Source organism: Amia ocellicauda, chromosome 7 (assembly GCF_036373705.1).
Source record: "Amia ocellicauda isolate fAmiCal2 chromosome 7, fAmiCal2.hap1, whole genome shotgun sequence".
Taxonomy (NCBI): domain Eukaryota; kingdom Metazoa; phylum Chordata; class Actinopteri; order Amiiformes; family Amiidae; genus Amia; species Amia ocellicauda.
Window position 1 is genome coordinate 24,465,523 of NC_089856.1, and position 23,582 is coordinate 24,489,104.

Sequence of the window (23,582 nt, forward strand, 5' to 3'; positions counted from 1 at the left end):
CAGCCTATTTCCTTTCAGAAGGCACTACACACTGTTTGACACATCCCTTCACCTCGATCTACAAAACCCCTTGATATGCATGGAGGACTAAACCAGCTAGATACTGTATGTGCTGCAAAGATACTTTTTTCTTTTCCTCCACGGCAATTCAAATTCACCCTGGTTTGCAAGAGCACATGTTCTTCACACAGTGAAAATCCATTTCCAAAACCTCTCGGCTTCTGCTGTTGAGCAGCTTTAACTATGTCAGTTATGTAAGAGACTGATTTGCCAATAAGATTTAAAAAGTTGTTTTTTTTACAAACAGGCCAAAATAAGTGATAAGCCAGAACCTGACATGAAGCATTTCACAGATATTATACATCACAATTTGTAAAATGGGGAGCACTGCAAATAATAAAAATAAAAGATTAATATATTTCAAGCTTATCACACTTTATTGAACTTTTGATCAATGTAATGCACTACTTTAACTTTGAATCTTCCTTTCTTAAAAAGTCACATCTTTATAGTCTGCAAGAACACTGAACCCCCTCCCAACAAATAAGCACAAACACACACACACACACACAAACTGGAGGGATGACGTTGACGTCAAGAGGACAACCTTGTTGATCTGCAGCTGTTATGAGCTCATGTCATCTCTGCACTGGGAGACCATTGCTGTCATGAGTCACATGCATAACACAGAGTCCTGCATGCCTAGATATCCCATTGTAACCCTGCAGTTTGTGCGCAGATACTGTACTGTAGCTCTCGTGATGTGATATCTTGCGTGATTCACCTTTGTAATTTCACACTAGAAGCGCTGAGCTTGACCGATTTAATTTGAATTACTCTGTGTTCCTGAATACACTGCGAGTAGTAATATATGGTACTTTTTCAGAAGGGGGGGCTGCGGGGGATTTGACCTGAACTTGAGTTGAACTCGGGGGGGCCCTTCCTAGGGGGGTTAAGGGGGGATTTGACCTTTTGACTCTGAACTTGAGTTGAACTCGGGGGGGCCCCTTCCTAGGGGGTGGGGGGGGCCCTTCCTAGGGGTGCGGGGGGTGCTTGTACTGCGTCACAGAATAATTACCATATTGATGGGTTCCGAAGGAATGTGCAGGGGTGGTGGGGGTCTTGAGCTGTTTTTCAAACCCTCCAAAAGATTTGTCTTTAAGCCAGACTGATTCTTTAGTAAAATAGCTATTTTTCTCTATACGTGTGAAGCTCCAAAAGAGCGCTATGTATACCCTTCAGATTCTTTAGAAAACAGATATTTTTCCCTATGCTAGTGAAGCTCCAAAAGAGTTGTATTTAAGTCCTCCCGATTTATTTAGTAGAATAGCTATTTTTCCCTACGCGAGTGAAGCTCCAAAAGAGCTCTATTAAAGCCCTCCCGATTCTTTAGTAACATAGATACTTCTACTTAAGCGAGATCCGCAAGGCTGTCTCTTCAACAGGGCCAAAGCGGTTACCTCTTTCAAATGGACATGGGTTATGTCGGTCTGGAGCTTTTTGAGCTAGTGGGGGTGGCGAGGAGATGTCTACGTCTTTAGTAACCTCGGATCGGTGAAGAAATAGTATATTTGGGGGCGGAGTTGACAGGGCACTGAAGAAATAGCCTATCACGTTAGAGTTTGGTTTGAAGAATTTAAATATTTTGGGGCGGGGCTAATTTAAGAAGCGGCTCTGTTTACATTTGAGGCGATGGGCCCCCCTAGCCCCGGATAATGGAATGTGGTGAGAGATAGCGATCTGTAGAAGCGGTGGGGGCTGTGGGACAGCTTGAGAGACACAAGATGGACTGAACTTTAGAAAATCCTGAATATGAGCAAAATTAAAAGAAATGTAATATAGAAAATGTAAATTAAAACTTTCAGTAATCAGCATAATCTCAGTAAATACTACACCAATCCAAGACCAATATTTTCTTGCATTTCAGAATATATCAAACGTATTATTTAAAGAACAGATACAATGTAAAGATTGAATAAATACAATTATGAAGTTTTAAAGGTGTGTGTGTGTGTGTGTGTTTGTGTATTCACAACAGCATGCAATGTAAATGAAATGTAACGTTACTAAGTTAAGAAATCCTTAAATATAGAAGAGTTATAGAATATATATGTTATATAAGAAGCATAGACTATATATGTAGAAACTGGGAAATTTCAATACAACTCAATAAAATCAGCATTTGTAATAATATTAGTAACCAAACATCAAATTATTTTAAATAAATATGTAATATAATCCATTCATGCATTAAGATTAAGTAAATACACTCAATACGATCTCAGCACATCCTATATGTGTGTGTGTGTGTGTGTGTGTGTGTGTGTGTGTGTGTATTCACAACACCCCGTGATGTAAATGAAATGTAACGTTACTAAGTTAACTTTAGAAATCCTTAGAAGAACCATAGAATATATATGTAGAAACTGTGAAATTTCAATAAAACTCAATAAAAGCAGCATTTGTAATAATATTAGTAACAAAACATCAAATTATTTTAAATAAATATCTAATGTAATCCATTCATGCAATAAGATTAAGTAAATACACAATATGATTTAAGCAAAAATCTATGTGTGTATGTATATTTATATAATTTACACATTACAATAGCTTGGGGGTGCAGTCTGAAGACCTTAATGGTCTTGGTTGTATTGACAGTAAGACATTTGAACAGACTTCAGTACAACTAACTAGTAACTTATGTACAGACATAAAGAACAAAAACACAATTTAATAACGATAGTAAGTAAATGAAACTAAACCACACTTATTTAACTTAATAAATACAGTATATAACCAACATTTAACTGAGCACAGCTCTCTTTGCTAGTTAGATAGCTCTCCACGGTCAAACAGAAGCCTTATAGTAGTAACTTTCTTACAGAAATAAAGAATGCACCCCATGATGTTAAGAAAAAAAATAATTAAAAAATACTGAAGTAACTTTAGACATATTAAATATGTATTATTCATTAAGTATGTGTCTATTAAAACAGTAGATTTACACTTTTTCTAGAAAAATAATCTCCAGTCTCAGCATCTCAGGGAGTGAGACCGACCTAGCAGCACATAAACAGAATACAGACAGAGGCCAGAGGGAGCAGCAACCTTAGAGACCACGGCGAAAGACAAGCGCGGGACAGACAGGCACTTCTATCCTCATTGTCTGTATCTAAGTAATGTACAATTGTGTTGAAACATGCACAGTGTACTGAAATACATGACATACTGATGTGATTGAGTTGACTATTTCGCTAGTCAAGTCAAATCCCGCTTAAAAATAGTTTTTACATCGGATCCAAAAGCCAAATATGTCCACCAGTATAAAAACTGTGTTCATATGATTTAAAATACATGTGCTGAATAAAACAACAAATCAATAAGATTTTATTAAACATGCTGTTAAAAGGCGATACACATGGCACCATACTTCTTGACAGACCAGAAAAACTGATGTGGTTGAGGCTGTACTTTTCATTTCAGGGGTAATGCAGACAGATGACGGGGGTACGAGAGTTAGTGTCCTATGCTGTGGGACGTGTGACGGTGGTTCAACCCCCTTAAAGTCTGAGAAATCCTGTCCCCCAATTTGTGTAATGCACCAGATGATCACTAGTGTTGTATTTTGAATAATGTTCAACCAGGATTAATAGCCCTGCCCGTTCATTAACTGTGTTGCCCTGAATTCAAGGTAACCATTAAGATGCTACTTATTCTTACAATTACTAATCTGTTAAATCTCAATCATTTAATTTTAAACCCCTCTTAGATGCAATCTTTAAACTTTCAGGTTAGTGTATTTTTAATGTCACTATTTGGAAAGTTTAATTTGTCTTTAGTGCGCTCACAGACAGGCGGTGGTGGATGGTCAGTTTAGTTATTATTGAAGTTATTTGTAATACAAATCAATACAAATGTAAAGTGAAATTAATCTTTTAAAACACAAACATTTCATTTTATTTTCCTTTAGTTTACTGATCCTGTCTGGAAATGATAATACCTTAGTAAGGAAAAATAAAAACATCAAGACCTTACAGTTCTCATGTGTTTCTGTACAGCCTTAACAGTGTCAATGCTGAGAATTCATACAACTATCTAACTAACTAGACAGACACCCTGCATTTGCACTGCTGTAATGTGACATTGTGCTGTCCGGTCGGCTCTGGAGGATCTGTGTGAGGGCGTTCAGATCAGAGAGGGGCTGTGAATGTACGAGCAGCTTTTCAGGCAGCTCTCCACAGAGGCCGGAGCTTTTTTTTTATTTTCTTAGCTGGACTCTCCTCCCCCACCGATTTCTCCCCAGCGCGGTCAGATCAGCCCTTTTTAGCAAAACGTTGGATGACTCAGAGTGTACAGGAGTCAAGGAGGTCATTAAAACAATACCAATTTTATTTTTTTATACAGGGACACATCGAATGGGTTGATGTGCATAACTTTTGTCTTTTTAACTACTTTACTTGTTTTTAACGTTATTTGGGGTTCGAGTCACAAGCCGGTAAGAACATGTTTTTGTACAAAATAAGAATCAGAGAGGTATCTATTTTATGAAATGCTTCTTTATTGTTAATAACATACACAAGGTGGGAAGGAAGGAAGGAAATGATGCTACATCAGCTCAATGTATAGAATATTAATCTGAATTGCGCTGGTCCTGTTTCTGCTCACGTTTCAAAGATAATCAGTGAACTATTGGCCGGGTGAATGAGACTCTGCGATGCCGTTTTAAACCCTAGATGCTTAAGCTATATGCTGTTAGGTCCTAGCTGTTGATTTGACAGATCTGTTCAGGGTGATGCTGTGTCTGTCTGTCTGTCTGTCACCATGTGTAAACACAAAAAAAAACAGCTTTATGTTATCACCAGACTACATACACTTAAAAGGAATGCCAAATGGCTAAACTTGGCTCTTGAAACAGAGCAGGACATTAAGGCTTCTGGATATGCTTGAGCTCAGACCCCCCCACCCCAACCCATACAGCGCCGCTTAAACTCCTCTTGAGGAGCCCTATGTGTAATAAAAATAATAAAATCGATATATGCAATAAGCCCACAAAGTATTTTGAATATAATGTATAGACTATTTCTGTTTGCTATGTGTGCTTTGTTACAACCGGAATTGACTTTGATATAGAAAATACATTTTATATTGCACTGATGTTGTAAGTTGCCCTGGATAAGGGCGTCTGCCGAAAAATAATAATAATAATAATAATAATGATAATGATAATGATAATGATAATGATAATAATAATAATAATAATAATAAAGCATTTCCCAAATTTCAACGTTTGTAGCGAAATAGTCAACTCAATCACATCAGTATGTCATGTATTTCAGTACACTGTGCATGTTTCAACACAATTGTACATTACTTAGATACAGACAATGAGGATAGAAGTGCCTGTCTGTCCCGCGCTTGTCTTTCGCTGTGGTCTCTAAGGTTGCTGCTCCCTCTGGCCTCTGTCTGTATTCTGTTTATGTGCTGCTAGGTCGGTCTCACTCCCTGAGATGCTGAGACTGGAGATTATTTTTCTAGAAAAAGTGTAAATCTACTGTTTTAATAGACACATACTTAATGAATAATACATATTTAATATGTCTAAAGTTACTTCAGTATTTTTTAATTATTTTTTTTCTTAACATCATGGGGTGCATTCTTTATTTCTGTAAGAAAGTTACTACTATAAGGCTTCTGTTTGACCGTGGAGAGCTATCTAACTAGCAAAGAGAGCTGTGCTCAGTTAAATGTTGGTTATATACTGTATTTATTAAGTTAAATAAGTGTGGTTTAGTTTCATTTACTTACTATCGTTATTAAATTGTGTTTTTGTTCTTTATGTCTGTACATAAGTTACTAGTTAGTTGTACTGAAGTCTGTTCAAATGTCTTACTGTCAATACAACCAAGACCATTAAGGTCTTCAGACTGCACCCCCAAGCTATTGTAATGTGTAAATTATATAAATATACATACACACATAGATTTTTGCTTAAATCATATTGTGTATTTACTTAATCTTATTGCATGAATGGATTACATTAGATATTTATTTAAAATAATTTGATGTTTTGTTACTAATATTATTACAAATGCTGCTTTTATTGAGTTTTATTGAAATTTCACAGTTTCTACATATATATTCTATGGTTCTTCTAAGGATTTCTAAAGTTAACTTAGTAACGTTACATTTCATTTACATCACCGGGTGTTGTGAATACACACACACACACACACACACACACACACACACACACACATATAGGATGTGCTGAGATCGTATTGAGTGTATTTACTTAATCTTAATGCATGAATGGATTATATTACATATTTATTTAAAATAATTTGATGTTTGGTTACTAATATTATTACAAATGCTGATTTTATTGAGTTGTATTGAAATTTCCCAGTTTCTACATATATAGTCTATGCTTCTTATATAACATATATATTCTATAACTCTTCTATATTTAAGGATTTCTTAACTTAGTAACGTTACATTTCATTTACATTGCACGCTGTTGTGAATACACACACACAAACACACACACACACACCTTTAAAACTTCATAATTGTATTTATTCAATCTTTACATTGTATCTGTTCTTTAAATAATACGTTTGATATATTCTGAAATGCAAGAAAATATTGGTCTTGGATTGGTGTAGTATTTACTGAGATTATGCTGATTACTGAAAGTTTTAATTTACATTTTCTGTATTACATTTCTTTTAATTTTGCTCATATTCAGGATTTTCTAAAGTTCAGTCCATCTTGTGTCTCTCAAGCTGTCCCACAGCCCCCACCGCGTCTACAGATCGCTATCTCTCACCACATTCCATTATCCGGGGCTAGGGGGGCCCATCGCCTCAAATGTAAACAGAGCCGCTTCTTAAATTAGCCCACGCCCCAAAATATTTAAATTCTTCAAACCAAACTCTAACGTGATAGGCTATTTCTTCAGTGCCCTGTCAACTCCGCCCCCAAATATACTATTTCTTCACCGATCCGAGGTTACTAAAGACGTAGACATCTCCTCGCCACCTCAACTAGCTAAAAAAGCTCCAGACCGACATAACCCTTGTCCATTTGAAAGAGGTAACAGCTTTGGCCCTGTTAAAGAGACAGCCTTGCGGATCTCGCTTAAGTAGAAGTATCTATGTTACTAAAGAATCGGGAGGGCTTTAATAGAGCTCTTTTGGAGCTTCACTCGCGTAGGGAAAAATAGCTATTCTACTAAATAAATCGGGAGGACTTAAATGCAACTCTTTTGGAGCTTCACTGTCGTAGGGAAAAATATCTGTTTTCTAAAGAATCTGAAGGGTATACATAGCGCTCTTTTGGAGCTTCACACGTATATAGAGAAAAATAGCTATTTTACTAAAGAATCAGTCTGGCTTAAAGACAAATCTTTTGGAGGGTTTGAAAAACAGCTGAAGACCCCCACCACCCCCACACATTCCTTCGGAACCCATCAATATGGTAATTATTCTGTGACGCGGTACAAGCACCCCCCCGCACCCCTAGGAAGGGCCCCCCACCACCCCCTAGGAAGGGCCCCCCCAAGTTCAACTCAAGTTCAGGTCAAAGGTCAAATCCCCCGCAGCCCCCCCTAAATATGCTAAATATATGTATTACATATGCCTACTGCTTTTTAGCTGCATAAACGCAAATCAAGTTCAAGTCGCGATCTCTACCTCACCTGTCTACAGTCTATCATGTGCTTGAACAACACACATATTGTATAGCATTACAAGTATCATCTTACAGCTGTAGTCAGACTGAGTGGACACAGAGTGATCACACTGCAAATAAACACTTTGAAGCGCTTTGATGTTATTTATACCAATCATTTTAATGTTTTATGTTCATATTTCGATTTAAATACCCTACTCCATTTGTGCTGATTTTATTTGAGCGTTATTATTGTACCACAGTGTTTAAAGAGCTATCGGTTAAAATAATATGTAATTAATACAAGCTATTTTCTTTAAACATGGAATATTATATACACTGATCAGCCATAACATTATGACCACTGACAGGTGAAGTGAATAACACCGATAATCTTGTTATCAAGCAAGTGAACATTTTGTCCTCAAAGTTGATGTGTTAGAAGCAGGAAAAATGGGCAAGCGTAAGGATCTAAACAACTTTGACAAGGGCCAAATTGTGATGGCTAGATGACTGGGTCAGAGCATCTCCAAAACTGCAGCTCTTGTGGGGTGTTCCCGGTCTGCAGTGGTCAGTACCTATCATAAATGGTCCAAGGAAGGAAAAGCGGTGAACCGGCGACAGGGTCATGGGCAGCCAAGGCACACTGATGCACGTGGGGAGCGAAGGCTGGCCCGTGTGGTCCGATCCAACAGACGAGCTACTGTAGCTCAAATTGCTGAAAAAGTTAATGCTGGTTCTGATAGAAAGGTGTCAGAACACACAGTGCGTCGCAGTTTGTTGCGTATGGGGCTGCGTAGCCGCAGACCAGTCAGGGTGCCCAAGCTGACCCTTGTCCACTGCGTCTACAATGGGTACGTGAGCATCAGAACTGGACCACGGAGCAATGGAAGAAGGTGGTCTGGTCTGATGAATCACGAGTTCAAGGTGTTGACTTGGCCTCCAAATTCCCCAGATCTCAATCCAATCGAGCATCTGTGGTATGTGCTGGACAAACAAGTCCAATCCATGGAGGCTCCACCTCGCAACTTACAGGACTTAAAGGATCTGCTGCTAACATCTTGGTGCCAGATACCACAGCACACCTTCAGAGGTCTAGTGGAGTCCATGCCACAACGGTTCAAGGCTGTTTTGGCGGTAAAAGGGGGACCTACACAATATTAGGCAGGTGGTCATAATGTTATGGCTGATCAGTGTATGCTGCTATATATATATATATATATATATATATAAAGTTTATTTATTTTCAATAGTCAGCACATTGTATTTCAAAATGGTTGAGCTTTGCATTCAACGCAGGCAGCTATAACAAAAACCAGCACACAAGTTTTCAAAATAGCTCCAAACTTTATTAAAATTACTATTGCATTATTTCCAGGCAACCCATGCTGACATTGAGTGTTGCTTATCTAAAACCCAAAGTATAGATGCCCTGAAAACCAAATTTTGATGGTTTCGTGAGAGTGCTGAGATTCCGGGGTGAACCCTGCCTATAATCCCACACCTACATTAAGCAATGTAAAACATTAGTATTACATTTAATTGTGGCATTAAAATACTATGATGCTATAAAGCAATTCAGCAGGTATAAAAAACAAAAATAAGCTTGTTTTGTTTAATAGCGAGTGTGTTGTATTTCATATGGCAGTATTGTTTTGTATTTTGGCACTAGAAAGCTTCCATAAAATACACAGTTGTATTAATAGATAATATACATATATAGCCTATACACTGATGAAGGTGTCCATGAGTTATTGTTAGTGCTACTGTTGCTGTATTATGGTCAGCGAGCACTGTGCTGGCCATTGGCAGTGTCATCATTAAGGATCCGGATGGCTTGGGGGTAGTAACTCATCCTAAGCCTCTCTGTGTTTGTCCTGGAGCTGCAGTAGTGTTTTCCTGATCGTAGCAGAGAGAAGAGGCCATTGTTCGGGTCCTGTATGGTGCTTTTCCCATACTAGGAGGTAATACTTCCTGACAGGATACTTTCATTGGTGCATGTGTAAAAGGTCCTCAGTATCTCGGGGGCCATCCTAAACTTCCCCAGACGTCTGAGGTGATTAGAGGCGTTGCTTTGCCTTCTAAACCAGAATGTCAATGTGTGCAGTCCATAACAAGTCCTCTGTGATGTGAACACCAAGGTATTCACCCTCTCCACTGGGGCCCAATTGATCCTGAGGAAGTTGTAATTCCACCCCTGTTTCCTCCCAAAGTCCACTGTCACTGTCACTGGGACACCCTTGTTGAGAGTGAAGGTTGATGAGGTGCAGTTGGCCACCCTCACCATCGGGGGTTTGTCTGTCAGGAGGTGAAGGACCCACTGACACAGAGAGGTTTCAGACCAAGGTCCCTAGCTTCCAGTTTAAGCCTTTGTTTGTATTTTGACATCAGAAAAATGGCGGCATGGTCTGATTTGCCAAACGAGGGGAGAGGTTGAGCATTGTATCCTCATTTGTATTGTGAGTAGCAGTGATCAGGTGTTCTTTCCCCTCTGTTAGCGCAGGTAATATGCTGGTGAAAATTCTGCATTAACTTTTTAAGGTTCACCCTGTTAAAGTCCCCAGTCACAATGAGGGCTGCGTCCAGGTGTGCAGTCTGATACCGGTTTAGCTCCGGAGGACTTGTTCTTGGCCTCTTCTTCCCTCATCAGATCTTCTTGCATCACTTGAGCTTCTTCTCCCACCATATGTTCCCACCAAACCTGTAACAACTGAGCAGCGGAAGGCTTTGCTTGAACAAGATTTATTGTAGTAAGGGAACAGATATGGAAAAGTTGTCAAAATAATTTGATAGTCTTTTCCCTCTAGCTGGGAGCAGAGGGACTTCACCACCTTCCCACCTAAGCCTTGTTCGGTACACCCTCTGGTCTTCCCAGTGTAAATATTGAAGTCGTACACATAGTCGTTAATTTCTGCCCTTGATCAAATTTAGTAGCCTCTCTTCACTGGCCTAATGGGGAGGTATTGTTGGAATGATGATCTTACTTTGAACTTCACCATAGTCTCATTTAGATCTTGTTGCTTATGCTGGGGTCACACTACACAATTTCTACAATCCGAACCGATTTTGTGAACAGTGGACAGCTCACACTTAACAACTATTTTGCACCGAATTTGTGTCTTTTGCGTCGTGAAGGAGCGCACACTACCCGACCGCTTAAGTACAGGGGAACACACACTACACGACTGATCTGACATCCTTGTTGTGGCGATCTGCGTCACAGCCTGCAGATCTTGCAGAAACACGCGTGATCCGCACAGCGAAAAGGTCAACAAACACAGGATGTGCACATATACAGGTCACGTTTGTGTAGCGCAGATCTGTGCTGCTCCACCAATGGGATCAGTGGATTTCTGCAGGTCTGCACAAAACTGCGGAAAGAACGCGACCACAAGCCGCTGTTGTTGTTTGTGTTCGTCTGTGCAGACAAACACAAAAAGCATATAGTATTTTAAAATAACGTGCCATTGGTAAAACAACCATTGGTATTTGAAGTATTTTAATAAATACGTATGACAAACTTATTCTCCTGTCATGTTTATTCTTCGGTTTCTTTTCTCTGCTTCAGTCAGCTCGGCTCTTATTGGCTGCTGATCACGTCATTCTCCATGATCTGCACCGATTGAGTCGTAAATATTAAACCTGTTTAATAAAATCGTAGCGGCTCCGACAAGCTCCGACAGCCCATCTCACACTACACAAGCAGCTGCAGGCTGCTTGTCGTGATGATCAGTGCCGATGTGTCGTGAGGGGCAAATCGTGTGACCCATTAGTTGGGGAGTAATGTTTTTGGAAATTGCTTTTAAGTTTCTCAAATTACAGATTGTATTTTGTAAAGTTTGTCAAGGCTTGGGTCATTTCTCTCATGCATGAATGAACTGTCATTCAGGTGCAAATGTTCAAGGAGCCAGCTGAATCTCTTCACTGCCATGAATCTGGAAATGTAAGGGCATCTAAGTTCTGTATGGGGAGGACCAAAAATCACGATAAGGAGGAGCAGTTTTTACCCCCATCAACACATTGATGGCAATGAACACCTTCATCTCCTCTGTTGTAACAGGATGAAATGGTTTGCCTGCCTGTGTGGCTTACAGATTTTTCTGAAATGGCATGTGCTCAAACAGTTAATCATCGAATAAGCACAAGAAAAACTCCAATTAATTTTCTTTGCACTAGTCTACATTCATCTCTGTGCAGATTTCTTTTTCCTCACTATTGTTTTCTACCATGTCACTGTCTGCTTCCTCACCACTGTCCTCTCTCTCTTCATGACCTGCTTCATCCTCAGCTGCATCTTGGTCTGACATTTCTGAATAATTACTGGGGCCACCAGGGAGCCACTCTCTATCTTCCACAATCTCCTCATTATCATCTATCTCTGATTCTGGACCAGAGGGTATATCTTCAGTAAGAAGTTTTGCTACCTCCACTACATGAAATTTCCAACCTGCCATATATCCCTACAAATAGGAATAGGACTTTACTTTCATTATTATTTTATTTGTATTGATCTCAAACTCTCAAAAGATATTCCCCATAAGAAACACCCTAAAAACACAGGAAACAAAGACCTGCATCAAATAACATCCAATTTCAAAAGGAAGCTCTAAAATGTGGATTGGTAGCCTTTCTACCTATAACTTCACATATATGTGTCTGTTTCTGCATGTTTCCACTCATGGGCACTTACACGAAATGTAACATGTAAAGGTTTCATTTATATGCCACAACACATTTTTAGGAATTAATCAAGAATATGTGTTTTCTCAACGAAACCACTTGATTACAAAAGAGTTAAAGAACTTGAACAAATCAGACTTAATTACTAAATAGGCCTTGTGCTTCCTGGAATTGTCCTCTCAGTGAAACAGCTGTCATACAAAGAACACAGCAGAAGGTGCTTCATTGTGTAATATTCCACATAGGCCACTGTCAAATGCAGCAGTTCTAAGCAAATAAATTAGCTGATGTCATAGATTAGTAACATTTCCTTTCTTTACATACCCACATGGTGATACACTACAGGTTAAAATGTAGCAGCAGCAGCAGAAACTCATGCAACCTCTGAATCTTACTACCTTCTGAATACAACCTGGACTCTGGATCCCAGACAGAAACAACCAATATTCGTATTTGCATTTTTATATATTTTTTGGCTATAGTATTGTATTGCATTGATATATTTATTTAATGTTATTTGTATTTGCAATCAGCATTCATTAATTTACTCTTAAAACCCTCCATTGCGGAAAGGCCTATTGTTGCCGAGCCCTATGTCTCTGCCTTGTCCGCTCCAGAGTGTGGGCTGCTGTTTGACCAAGCTCTACCTGGCACGCTGATTGGCACGTGTGTGTTCCTGCGACTCTTCAGACTTTTGAACTCGCTCCCTTCTTTCCTCAGTCGCCTTTGGTTTGGTTCTGAAGAGTCACTGGAAAATACATCATTTACATATTAGCCCACAGAGCTGAGATAAGTAAATAATAATAATAATATTAAATAAATAAATACATTACACTATTACTGTATCGGCATATTCATGTTTTTGTCTCATTAAAATAATGTAACAGGAAAAGCTTAATGAGAACATTATAATTATTTTTCTTTTTTATTGAAGTTGCTTGTTTTACTGTTGTTGTATACAACAGTACTGTAGTCTGGTGACCACAATCAGTCCACTAACACCACTTTGCATTTAGATCCTCAGAAGCAATATAACCACATCAAATCCACCAACAGTATGATATTAAGTAACCGTTTATCGCAGATTAACACAAATAAAAGGCTGCAAGAGTGCAAGACTTGCTGCTGCTAATTTAAGAAATGTATTTTTCCTTTCTAACATTTAACAACCATGGCATTGAAACGGTACCATTATCAAGTTCACAAATATGGGATTCATTTTTAAATAAAGGGATTTTTCAATTTCTTTCTTGTTTCTCTTCTCGTCCCATGTAGACATTCTTGAATATCGAGTCTGACAAAAATAGTGGATTAATGCCATTTTCCATCACTGCCCTCTACCCACACTTTCAAGTAGCATACACCTAAAATCTCTACTTCCAGCTGTGTCAGGGTTCCTGCTGCTGTATGAGCCAGCCACATGTTTTCATTTACAAGTCTCTCTCCAAAACAAAGCAATGAATGTCATAGGCTACAACCTGCTTAATGTTGCAACAATCACCACAATACTCTATGCTTAATGGTTCCTTAGCTGTCATCAGGTGATATTCACAGTCAGAAGATCAAATTATAACAGTTCTAATTATAACTTCCCAAAGCAACATCCACACTACAGCAAACATACTTCAGTTTTGTGTCCAGCAAAATTATATATCTTCAGTCTTCTGAATTATATTACAGTACAGTGGGGGGGGGGGAAATAAAAATCTTCTAAGGTATGGAAGCTACATACAAATATTTGATTGGGTTTATTTGATGAATTATGTAAGTACTTAACTCCTAAAACTGAAAATCCACCAGATATTAAAGCACCTTTTCAAGAAAAAAATGATTTCTTCACATACAGCCATTTGGGACTTATTTTTGCCAAATCACTTATAAAACACAATCTTCTGCTCTTTTTTTCCTCTAATATGTTGAGTTTCACCTGCCTGCATAACTGAAATAGCCCAACTACAGACACCAAAAGCACAACAATAAATCAATGTACAACACTTATGCAGTCTATAATTTTCTAGTCCAATATTAACTAGGAAACAAAATTCAGTTACCCAATACATTTTTTGCTGATCAGAGCTTCAGTTACAGCAGAGAGAACAGAAAACTCTTCCTGCTAGGACCCTGCTGTTTGTAACTTGTTCTCTAAACTGCACTCACAGGAACAGGCTGCTCTGGTGGGCCTCTGCCATGCGCAGCCTCTTGGCATGGTTTTTGCCCTGGTAGTGGGCCTGGGCCACGGCTGGGGAGCTGAAGGAAGCATCACACAGCTTACAGTAATCATTCTCTGTGGCTAGGATCACTCGGCTGGTTGTCTTGAATGGCAAGGCCTGGAAGAAATTAAAACAGGGTCAGCCAACTGCAGGAATTGACATTTGTGGTGATCCCTTGAACAGAACGATAGGTTGTGTATGCAACCGTGGTTATCTGAGAAAAGAAACACTGCCCATGGGGGAAGGGTTTTCAGCATGCATCGCTGGAATGTATCATTTGACATTTGTCTATCAAAGCTGCCATTGACCCTTGTGCCCATCACTCAAACAGGACCCTTCCACTTCCTGTTTGTATAAAAGGTGACGTCTGCACCTGCATTTTCAGTGATGCTAATCTGAGGTCAACTGACTGCAAGGGCTCAAACGGGGCCTTTGAAAGCACGTCCAGCACTACAGCACTACAGCACTACAGCACTACTAGGCACCACACAGGCAGAGAAGGAGTGTGGGTAGGCCTCAGAATGCGCACACCTTTCAGAAACTGCACTGCCAAAAAATGAGAGCCCGGAGGATCATCATCAATCCTGACATGACATGAGGAGATGGCGGCCAAATAAACCTTGAGCGTGGACGGGGACTTGCCCTGGTCCAACCGCTCCTGCAGGAATTGCAGAATGACACCTATATGGCAATTAACTGGGTCATGAGACTTCTCCTAACACCAAGTTTGAAAAGTCCACCAGCGGCAGCAGTACTGTGAGCTCTGACTGAATAATAGCCACTACCACTTCTGACAGACCCCAAGCCATCAGGCGATCCTGCTCAGGGGCCAGGCCCAGAGCTGGAGCAGGCCCTGGTTGGGATGCCACAGTGTGCCCTGCACCTGAGACAGCAAGTCCGCCTGCAGGGGAAGCTGCCAAAGCTCTCCAACCAAGATGGAAACCAGGTCCGCAAACCACAGTCTGCGGGGTCAACGAGGTGCTACCAGAAGAACTGTCACTCGTTCCTGTCTGGTCTTTTCCAGAACCACTGGGAGAAGAGGGAACGGTAGGGATGCATAGAGGAGACAGTGTGACCACGAGTGGGCCAGGAGACACCTCTCTCTGTCCCCTAATTGTCACGGCCAGCGGTGGGACAGGAGCCCCAGCAGATCCACCGAAGTCCCACCCTCGCTTGGTTGCTCCCCCCCTGGTCCGGTCCCGGACAGAGGGGGCAGACCACGTCACCGCTCCATGCAGTAGGAAAACCACCAGCCGAAGCGGGGCTTAACACACCAGAACCACTACACAGATGACTGAGCGCAGCAGAGCTCAATCCACTAAACTGGAAGAGTGAGTTGCGGGCTGTAGTGCGGGCGCAAGCCGGCGGAGGAGCCACTCTCGCGTGCGAGGTCTCTTACGACAGACCAAGGCTTAGGCCAGGCAGCCGGCCTCAGCTACTGCGTGCGCTCTCACTGTGGAGGAAAAAGTCCTGTGGACAAAAACCAACACAGCGAACTAGCCTGAATAATAATAATAATAATAATAATAATAATAATAATAATAATAATAATAATAATAATAATAATATCAATATTAAACAACTAGTAGTTGTGTGAAAGCCGAGATGAACCGAGGCGCCGGCGGACTTCCGTGGTGCAGATGGAACAAAACAGCGTTGCTAATTTAAATAAAATTAAAATAGCACAACAACACACAACTGTAGCGAATCGGTGGAAGGAAAGCACAGTATGTACTGCCAGTCAACTGAAAAATGCAGATTTCTGGCTTGGACAAACACAGAAGGCTCTTTTACACGTCTTGAAGAACCAATGCAATGGGCAAAGAAAGTCTTTGTGCAGACGTCACCTTTTAGACAAACAGAAAGTGGAAGGGTCCTGTTTGAGTGATGGGCACAAGCTACCAATGGCAGCTTTGATAGAAAAATGTCTTCGATACGTTCCAGCGATGCGCACTGAAAACCTCTCCCCCTTGGGCAGTGCTTCTAACTCAAAAGATAACCCTTGTTAACACTACTTGACTGCTAGACTAGACTTTATAGCACATCCAAGTGAGTTTTCGGTGATATTGAGAAGCGCTGTAAGCATCATTAATATTTAGTTACAGGCAACTCTTTCAGGATTTAATTTATCTTCTATTAAATAATATCTTAAAGTTTCAATAATTTACTGTTAAATTACTTTTTAACCTCTGACATCTAGCTATTTGATCGATTTAGCTGAAAAAAGCAACAATCATGACTTACATACATGGCACTTCAATATTTCTGTTCAATGCAAGAAATGAGCTGTACAGTTCAAATACAATGTTTAACATAATAAAGTAAATTGTGTAGTTCAATATAATGTACTGCATACATCAGCCTCCAGGTGTACTTTATCAATGGTTTGCACACTTTTGGATGCTTCTGTATGTACACATGTAGACAGCAAGGGATGTCATGCATTAATATTTACACCAGACTGCAAATTTAAACTTTATAACTTATGCAATTTGTAAAGTTATTTGATATCACTTTTTATGGAAACCTTTATCTAAGTATTACAGAACAAAATCCATTTGACAGAGTGACACCACATGAATGTTTATTATAATGTATTTTCCTGTACTGTGTATATAAAGCAGTAGAGAGAAGTCAGTCTGCTATGTTGCCACATCAGTCGATAGATAGGTCAGTTTATGGGTCAGTCCACACTAATAGGGATAAAAGTGTTACACAGAATGATTTTGCAACATTTTCCTGTCTGTTAAGTAGTTTGTCTCATCACAAAGAATCCTTAACCAAAGATCATACTTGCAGAAGTTTTTTTTTTTTTCCTTCATCCACATGAATATCAATTTTGGATGTAACAGGGACACGAATCATGCACTATATATCTATAATTCATAGTAATGTCTAATTTATACTGAAACTTTGAAAATATTGCACCCATCATATTTTACACATTTAATGGGCAAGGTTTAGGAGGAAACAAGAGCTTATTTCTATCAAAAGCAGAAGGCTAATATTTTGATAGATGGTTCAAGTAACTGAATAATTAGTTGAGGAGTTGAGCCAACAGTTAGTGCTGTTCAGAGTGATTATATAACTTATACCCAGATGACAGTGAGCAAAGGTTAAATATTATTCATGAAAATATTACTTTCATGGGCAACATGAAAATGTTTTGGATGTAACGGGGACACGACAATGATACACACACATACTATCCAAATGGAAGAATCATCAATAACAATGACTGAAAACTCACTAGGACTAGGACTACAAATAATTGATAATATCAGAATTTAGTCCTCATAATAAATCTGGATGTAACATGGACCCCGAAGATGGCAAAATAAATTTGAAAGAACATGTATCTAATAAAAATGTAAAAATAATAAAAAAACTCTAACCAGAAATATTGTACAAAATTGCAAATGTAAATTTAACAATCAATTAAATATTAATACTGTTTAAAAACATTATACATTCAATACAATAAATCAAATCTCAACAATTAGCCAGTTTTAAACAACATTGTCCCACTGCTGATGCAAAAAATGCACATTTTCCACTGAAGTACTGCCTTATAAGTACATTATACATGCATACTACTTTAAGCTGAAGTTGTTCTGAATCCATAGCTACCAAAAACATTGTGGTTCATAGCAAATGCATATTGGATAAAAGCTACAATGTAAAAGTCTGTTTCTCTCTCTGTCCTCTGCACTCTGGGCTGTGCACTCTCAGCAGTGCGTAACCTGACACCTGCGTTCAAATCGGAAGTCTTTATCACAAATCATTTCCCCATAAATTAATACTTAGTAATACAAGTTTTGGATGCAACTGAGACACGTGTTACAATTTTAGAAAAGCAAACCTTGAAAGTATGAGGCAGCACTTAGAAGAGTTAGACTGGAGCACACTGGATACAGATTCAGTTGAAGAAGGATGGTTATATTTTAAGAATACGCTATTTGAGGCTCAGGAGAAATTTATACCAAAACTTAGCAAACTGAGGACCAAAAAACATTGGCCAAAATGGTTTAATAGAAGTATGCAAAAAAATATCAAGAGAAAGAAAATGTATAGCGCATACAAAAGGGATATGAAACAAAATATATAGAATATGTTGAGCTGCAAAGAGATCTTAAGAAAGGGATCAGGAAAGCAAAGAGGGAAATAGAAACAAACATAGCTCTTGGAGCTAAAACTAATGCAAACAGCTTTTTTCAATACTACAACAGAAATAGGTCAATAAAGGAGGAAGTGAAACAGATAAAGGGCAAAAATGGAAGTATCTTGGGAAACGAACTAGATGTGGCAAATGTTCTAAAGGAGTATTTCACAGAGTTTTTTACAAAAGAAAAATCTGATAACATGCCACAGGTTAACAACCAGTCCAGTCAAACCCTAAGAGAGATCAGGATAAATGAGGAGGAGGTACTAAAGGGACTAGCAGAATTAAAAACAAACTGGGCCAGATGGTATATTTCCAACAGTGCTTAAAGAAATTAGGTAAATTATTTATAGGCCGCTAACTAAAATACTCCAATTGCCACTTATGCCCCGTTTCCACTGGCAGACGCGTCCGTGTTTTGTGGAGGTTAAATATCTGCTGCCAGACGTGTCCATAAGGGTCCGTCACCCCACTAAGGAAATATCTCCGCTTCTGAAAGCGAAGATGTGTGTTTGACTTGTAGACAGACAGGGAAGAGATCAGCTACATTATGTCGGAAGATATAATCTCAAGTGCCGTGTGTGATCACGAAGAAATTACAGTTTTATTAGTAGCATGGAGTGAAATCCACATACAGAAACAATGACTGCTTACAGTTAATATCCGAGTGTATTAAAAACTTTGATTTCACAGGACCGGTGCAGTGCGTGACTAGTTAAAAATAAACTGAAGGATAATAATCGGATCGGTAGCAGCCGATGTTATTAATATTTTACGAACAGCTGGACGGTGTTTCATGCTGTCGTTTTGTGAATGGTGTGCAGGACAATCCGCAGAGACAGTCAATATGAAGGCGAACACGATTCAGTTAACGTGTGTCCATTTACAAGTTAAATTAATGAATAAATAAATACAGCAGATCTGGGTTTCCCTCTAAAACATTAAGGACTGGTATAATAAATGCGTCCATAAATCCATAAACGCCATGACTGAGACGTGCACACTTTAGTTTAATTATAACCTGCTATCTTGTAGCTGGATGATTAATCGTGAAACGTGTGTATTTTGTTTCAACTGTAGCTTATCCTGGTTAAGGACGTCTGATAAGTAAATTAAAAATAATACGGCAAAAAGTGTTGTTTGCAGTTACAAATCTGCAAAAAGTAATAAATTAAGGAGTCTCGCTGTGCCGTTTATAATACATATACACTCACCTAAAGGATTATTAGGAACACCTGTTCAATTTCTCATTAATGCAATTATCTAATCAACCAATCACATGGCAGTTGCTTCAATGCATTTAGGGGTGTGGTCCTGGTCAAGACAATCTCCTGAACTCCAAACTGAATGTCTGAATGGGAAAGAAAGGTGATTTAAGCAATTTTGAGCGTGGCATGGTTGTTGGTGCCAGACGGGCTGGTCTGATTATTTCACAATCTGCTCAGTTACTGGGATTTTCACACACAACCATTTCTAGGGTTTACAAAGAATGGTGTGAAAAGGGAAAAACATCCAGTATGCGGCAGTCCTGTGGGCGAAAATGCCTTGTTGATGCTAGAGGTCAGAGGAGAATGGGCCGACTGATTCAAGCTGATAGAAGAGCAACTTTGACTGAAATAACCACTCGTTACAACCGAGGTATGCAGCAAAGCATTTGTGAAGCCACAACACGTACAACCTTGAGGCGGATGGGCTACAACAGCAGAAGACCCCACCGGGTACCACTCATCTCCACTACAAATAGGAAAAAGAGGCTACAATTTGCACAAGCTCGCCAAAATTGGACAGTTGAAGACTGGAAAAATGTTGCCTGGTCTGATGAGTCTCGATTTCTGTTGAGACATTCAGATGGTAGAGTCAGAATTTGGCGTAAACAGAATGAGAACATGGATCCATCATGCCTTGTTACCACTGTGCAGGCTGGTGGTGGTGGTGTAATGGTGTGGGGGATGTTTTCTTGGCACACTTTAGGCCCCTTAGTGCCAATTGGGCATCGTTTAAATGCCACGGCCTACCTGAGCATTGTTTCTGACCATGTCCATCCCTTTATGACCACCATGTACCCATCCTCTGATGGCTACTTCCAGCAGGATAATGCACCATGTCACAAAGGTCGAATCATTTCAAATTGGTTTCTTGAACATGACAATGAGTTCACTGTACTAAACTGGCCCCCACAGTCACCAGATCTCAACCCAATAGAGCATCTTTTGGATGTGGTGGAACGGGAGCTTCGTGCCCTAGATGTGCATCCCACAAATCTCCATCAACTGCAAGATGCTATCCTATCAATATGGGCCAACATTTCTAAAGAATGCTTTCAGCACCTTGTTGAATCAATGCCACGTAGAATTAAGGCAGTTCTGAAGGCGAAAGGGGGTCAAACACAGTATTAGTATGGTGTTCCTAATAATCCTTTAGGTGAGTGTATACTAGCACAAATAATGACGATAATATTCAATTTAACCCTCAGAAAACAAATTGGGCGGATTCACACAAAATTGGGGCATCAATTACAAAGTATGAATTCATTGGGAAATGATTTGTGACAGAGACTACAATTTTTTTTAGCTGCGTAGCTGAGACTGTGCTGAAAAGAAACATGCGGTTTTGTTTACATCACATACTTCCTTGCTTTAGAAATCCAATGTGCAATACAGAACCTTGGTATGGACCAATGGAATTGACATTACTATGGCCTGTTATCAGCCTAGAGATTTTTTACCCAATCACAGACTGTGACTTTATGGATATGTCAGACAGCTATCCCTGCATGCATATAATTCGTTGAAGATTCCGCCTGAGGGCTATCAACGACACTACGTCATATTGACCTTTGATCTGGGTAAATAAGTGGCAATATGGCAGCGCCCTTGAGTGTTACTTGACTCAAAAAGTTGACAAAGAAAGTTGAACCATTCAATACAATCAAAAGCAATCACTTGATCTGGGTAAAATGTCTAGCACCTTGTTGTTTTTGACTACAGGTACCCTTTAATTATAAAACCAAATAGCAACTTTAATGAACTATATAATGTCTTAAAAAGCCAATTGGATGCAACAAAAGAATCTCTGATCGAGTCCAGGAAGTGTTCAAATTTTGAACTGGTTATTTCTCTATTTACGATGTGAAATGAGTCTATACATTTTTATCTTTCAACTGATTTAATGTACTAATATGCATTGAACATACGGACATAACAAAACTCACTTTGCCATCCAAGCAGCAACGTGATTAAATGAGCATGCATGAGTTGCCAATTTTTGTCACCTTACTGTCGTAAAACCACATAGAAGTCAGTACATTTCTATTTAATGATTATGATCACAAACTAAATGCGACAAGAAAAACACTGCATATATTTAATATATTCTCCGTTAAGTACCAATAGTGTGTTTTCAATGCAATTTATAACGATGATAGTCGAGGATGTCGTGCAGTATTTGATGATGGTTGTTAACATGCAGTGGACTTGGGTATTCCAATTTGTGTTTTTAAATACCGCTGTGTGAGAGGACAAAACTTGTTCAGTTCAAAACACCACTGTTTTATTAAGTTAGTTCTGGCAAAACATCCTAAATATTCTTAAACTGCAATGTTTTTTTCAATGTTGACCTCAAACCAGACATGCCCCTTGCTGCAGTCTGCAACCCTACATACTTGCCTCACCTGCTTACATGCTGTGGCTGTTTCTGTGGGGGGTGTGGGGGGCTGCTGGGTAACGGGCTCCACCACCTCAGGCACTCTGATAGGGGGGGGCTGTTGGCTCCCAGCATAGAAATTCCTCAGCTTCTTACTGTGATTTTTACCCTGAAATAAAAACAAAATAAATACATAAAAGATACAGAAACAGGCCAGCTATTGGTGGCTCTTTTACACTGGGTTGTCTCAATGTAAGACAGGGGTGTCAAGCTCTGATCCTGGAGAGCTCCTATTCAGTAGGTGTTAGAGGTCACCCTAATATCACCAATTTATAAACACCTGGAAGTATTTCATTCTGATCAATGAAGCAGGTAAACTTTGGTAAACTTCGAATCTATTGGAGCAATTATCAGAATACCTGCAGCCTCCTGAGGGAAGAATTTCCTTTGTTGACTTGCATGTGTTCTCAGTATTTAGAAATTGGTGATTTAGGGTGACCTATAAGATTAAGTGGAATGGGGCTCACCAGGACCAGGGTTGGACACCCCAGATATAAAATATACAAGTCTGTGTTCATTTGTCATTTATCATCATATAAGAACCTGCCTGTTTGGTCGCTAGGGTGACTTAATAATTTGAGAATCAGATCCAGTCTTGTTTTTGACTGATCCAAAAGAGTCGGCCTGAACGTTGGTGAGAAGCACACATGTATACACGCCTGCCCCCTTTGTTCTGGTCATTGTGCTGGGGACACTTGTGCCATCGTGCTTGTGGCTGTACAATGCCGAGACTTACCTGGTAGTGGGCCTGTGCCTGCTGTGCTGAGTTCAAGGTGACATTGCACAGTTTGCAGTACAGGGGTTTGCACAGCTCCTCAAGGGTGCACTCCGGCTCCCCCCCTGCTGGTGGCTCCTCGTCCTGGGGAGGTTGGGGTAGCGGCTGCAGTGACAGCGGCTGGGGGCCGGCGGGGGGTGGAGTGGGAAGAGGAGGCCTTTGCGCGGTTTGCAGCGAGGGGGGCTTGGTGGATAAAGTGGTAGACAGCGGGAAGCGCAGGGCTTCGGCTGCAGCTCCCTGGGGCCGGAGCGCCTGGCATGGTAGCAATGGCTGGAAGGGTGGTGGCGGAAGTGGGCAGACTGCACTCAGGGGGGGCTTCAGTGTTGCATCAGGACCTGGAAGACAATGTGCAGGAAGTCAGAGAAAGATAAATGTGTGC

At 39.9% G+C, this 23,582-nt stretch overlaps 1 protein-coding gene across 2 annotated transcripts in view; it reads right to left on the minus strand.

Moving 5' to 3' along the window:
- zmat3 (zinc finger, matrin-type 3) overlaps positions 1-23,582 on the minus strand; it is a 41,901-nt gene that overhangs the window by 5,699 nt on the left and 12,620 nt on the right. The window contains exons 2-6 of one of the 2 annotated variants that reach the window (XM_066708856.1): positions 23,165-23,538; positions 22,397-22,537; positions 14,512-14,681; positions 13,002-13,102; positions 8,939-10,384 (exon numbers count right to left, since the gene is read on the minus strand). In XM_066708856.1, the coding sequence (XP_066564953.1) occupies positions 10,281-10,384; positions 13,002-13,102; positions 14,512-14,681; positions 22,397-22,537; positions 23,165-23,538 (890 nt within the window). In that variant the 3' untranslated portion in view covers positions 8,939-10,280. Of the gene's footprint in view, positions 1-8,938; positions 10,385-13,001; positions 13,103-14,511; positions 14,682-22,396; positions 22,538-23,164; positions 23,539-23,582 lie in introns of those variants that run through there. The other variant, XM_066708855.1, reaches the window with a different exon arrangement.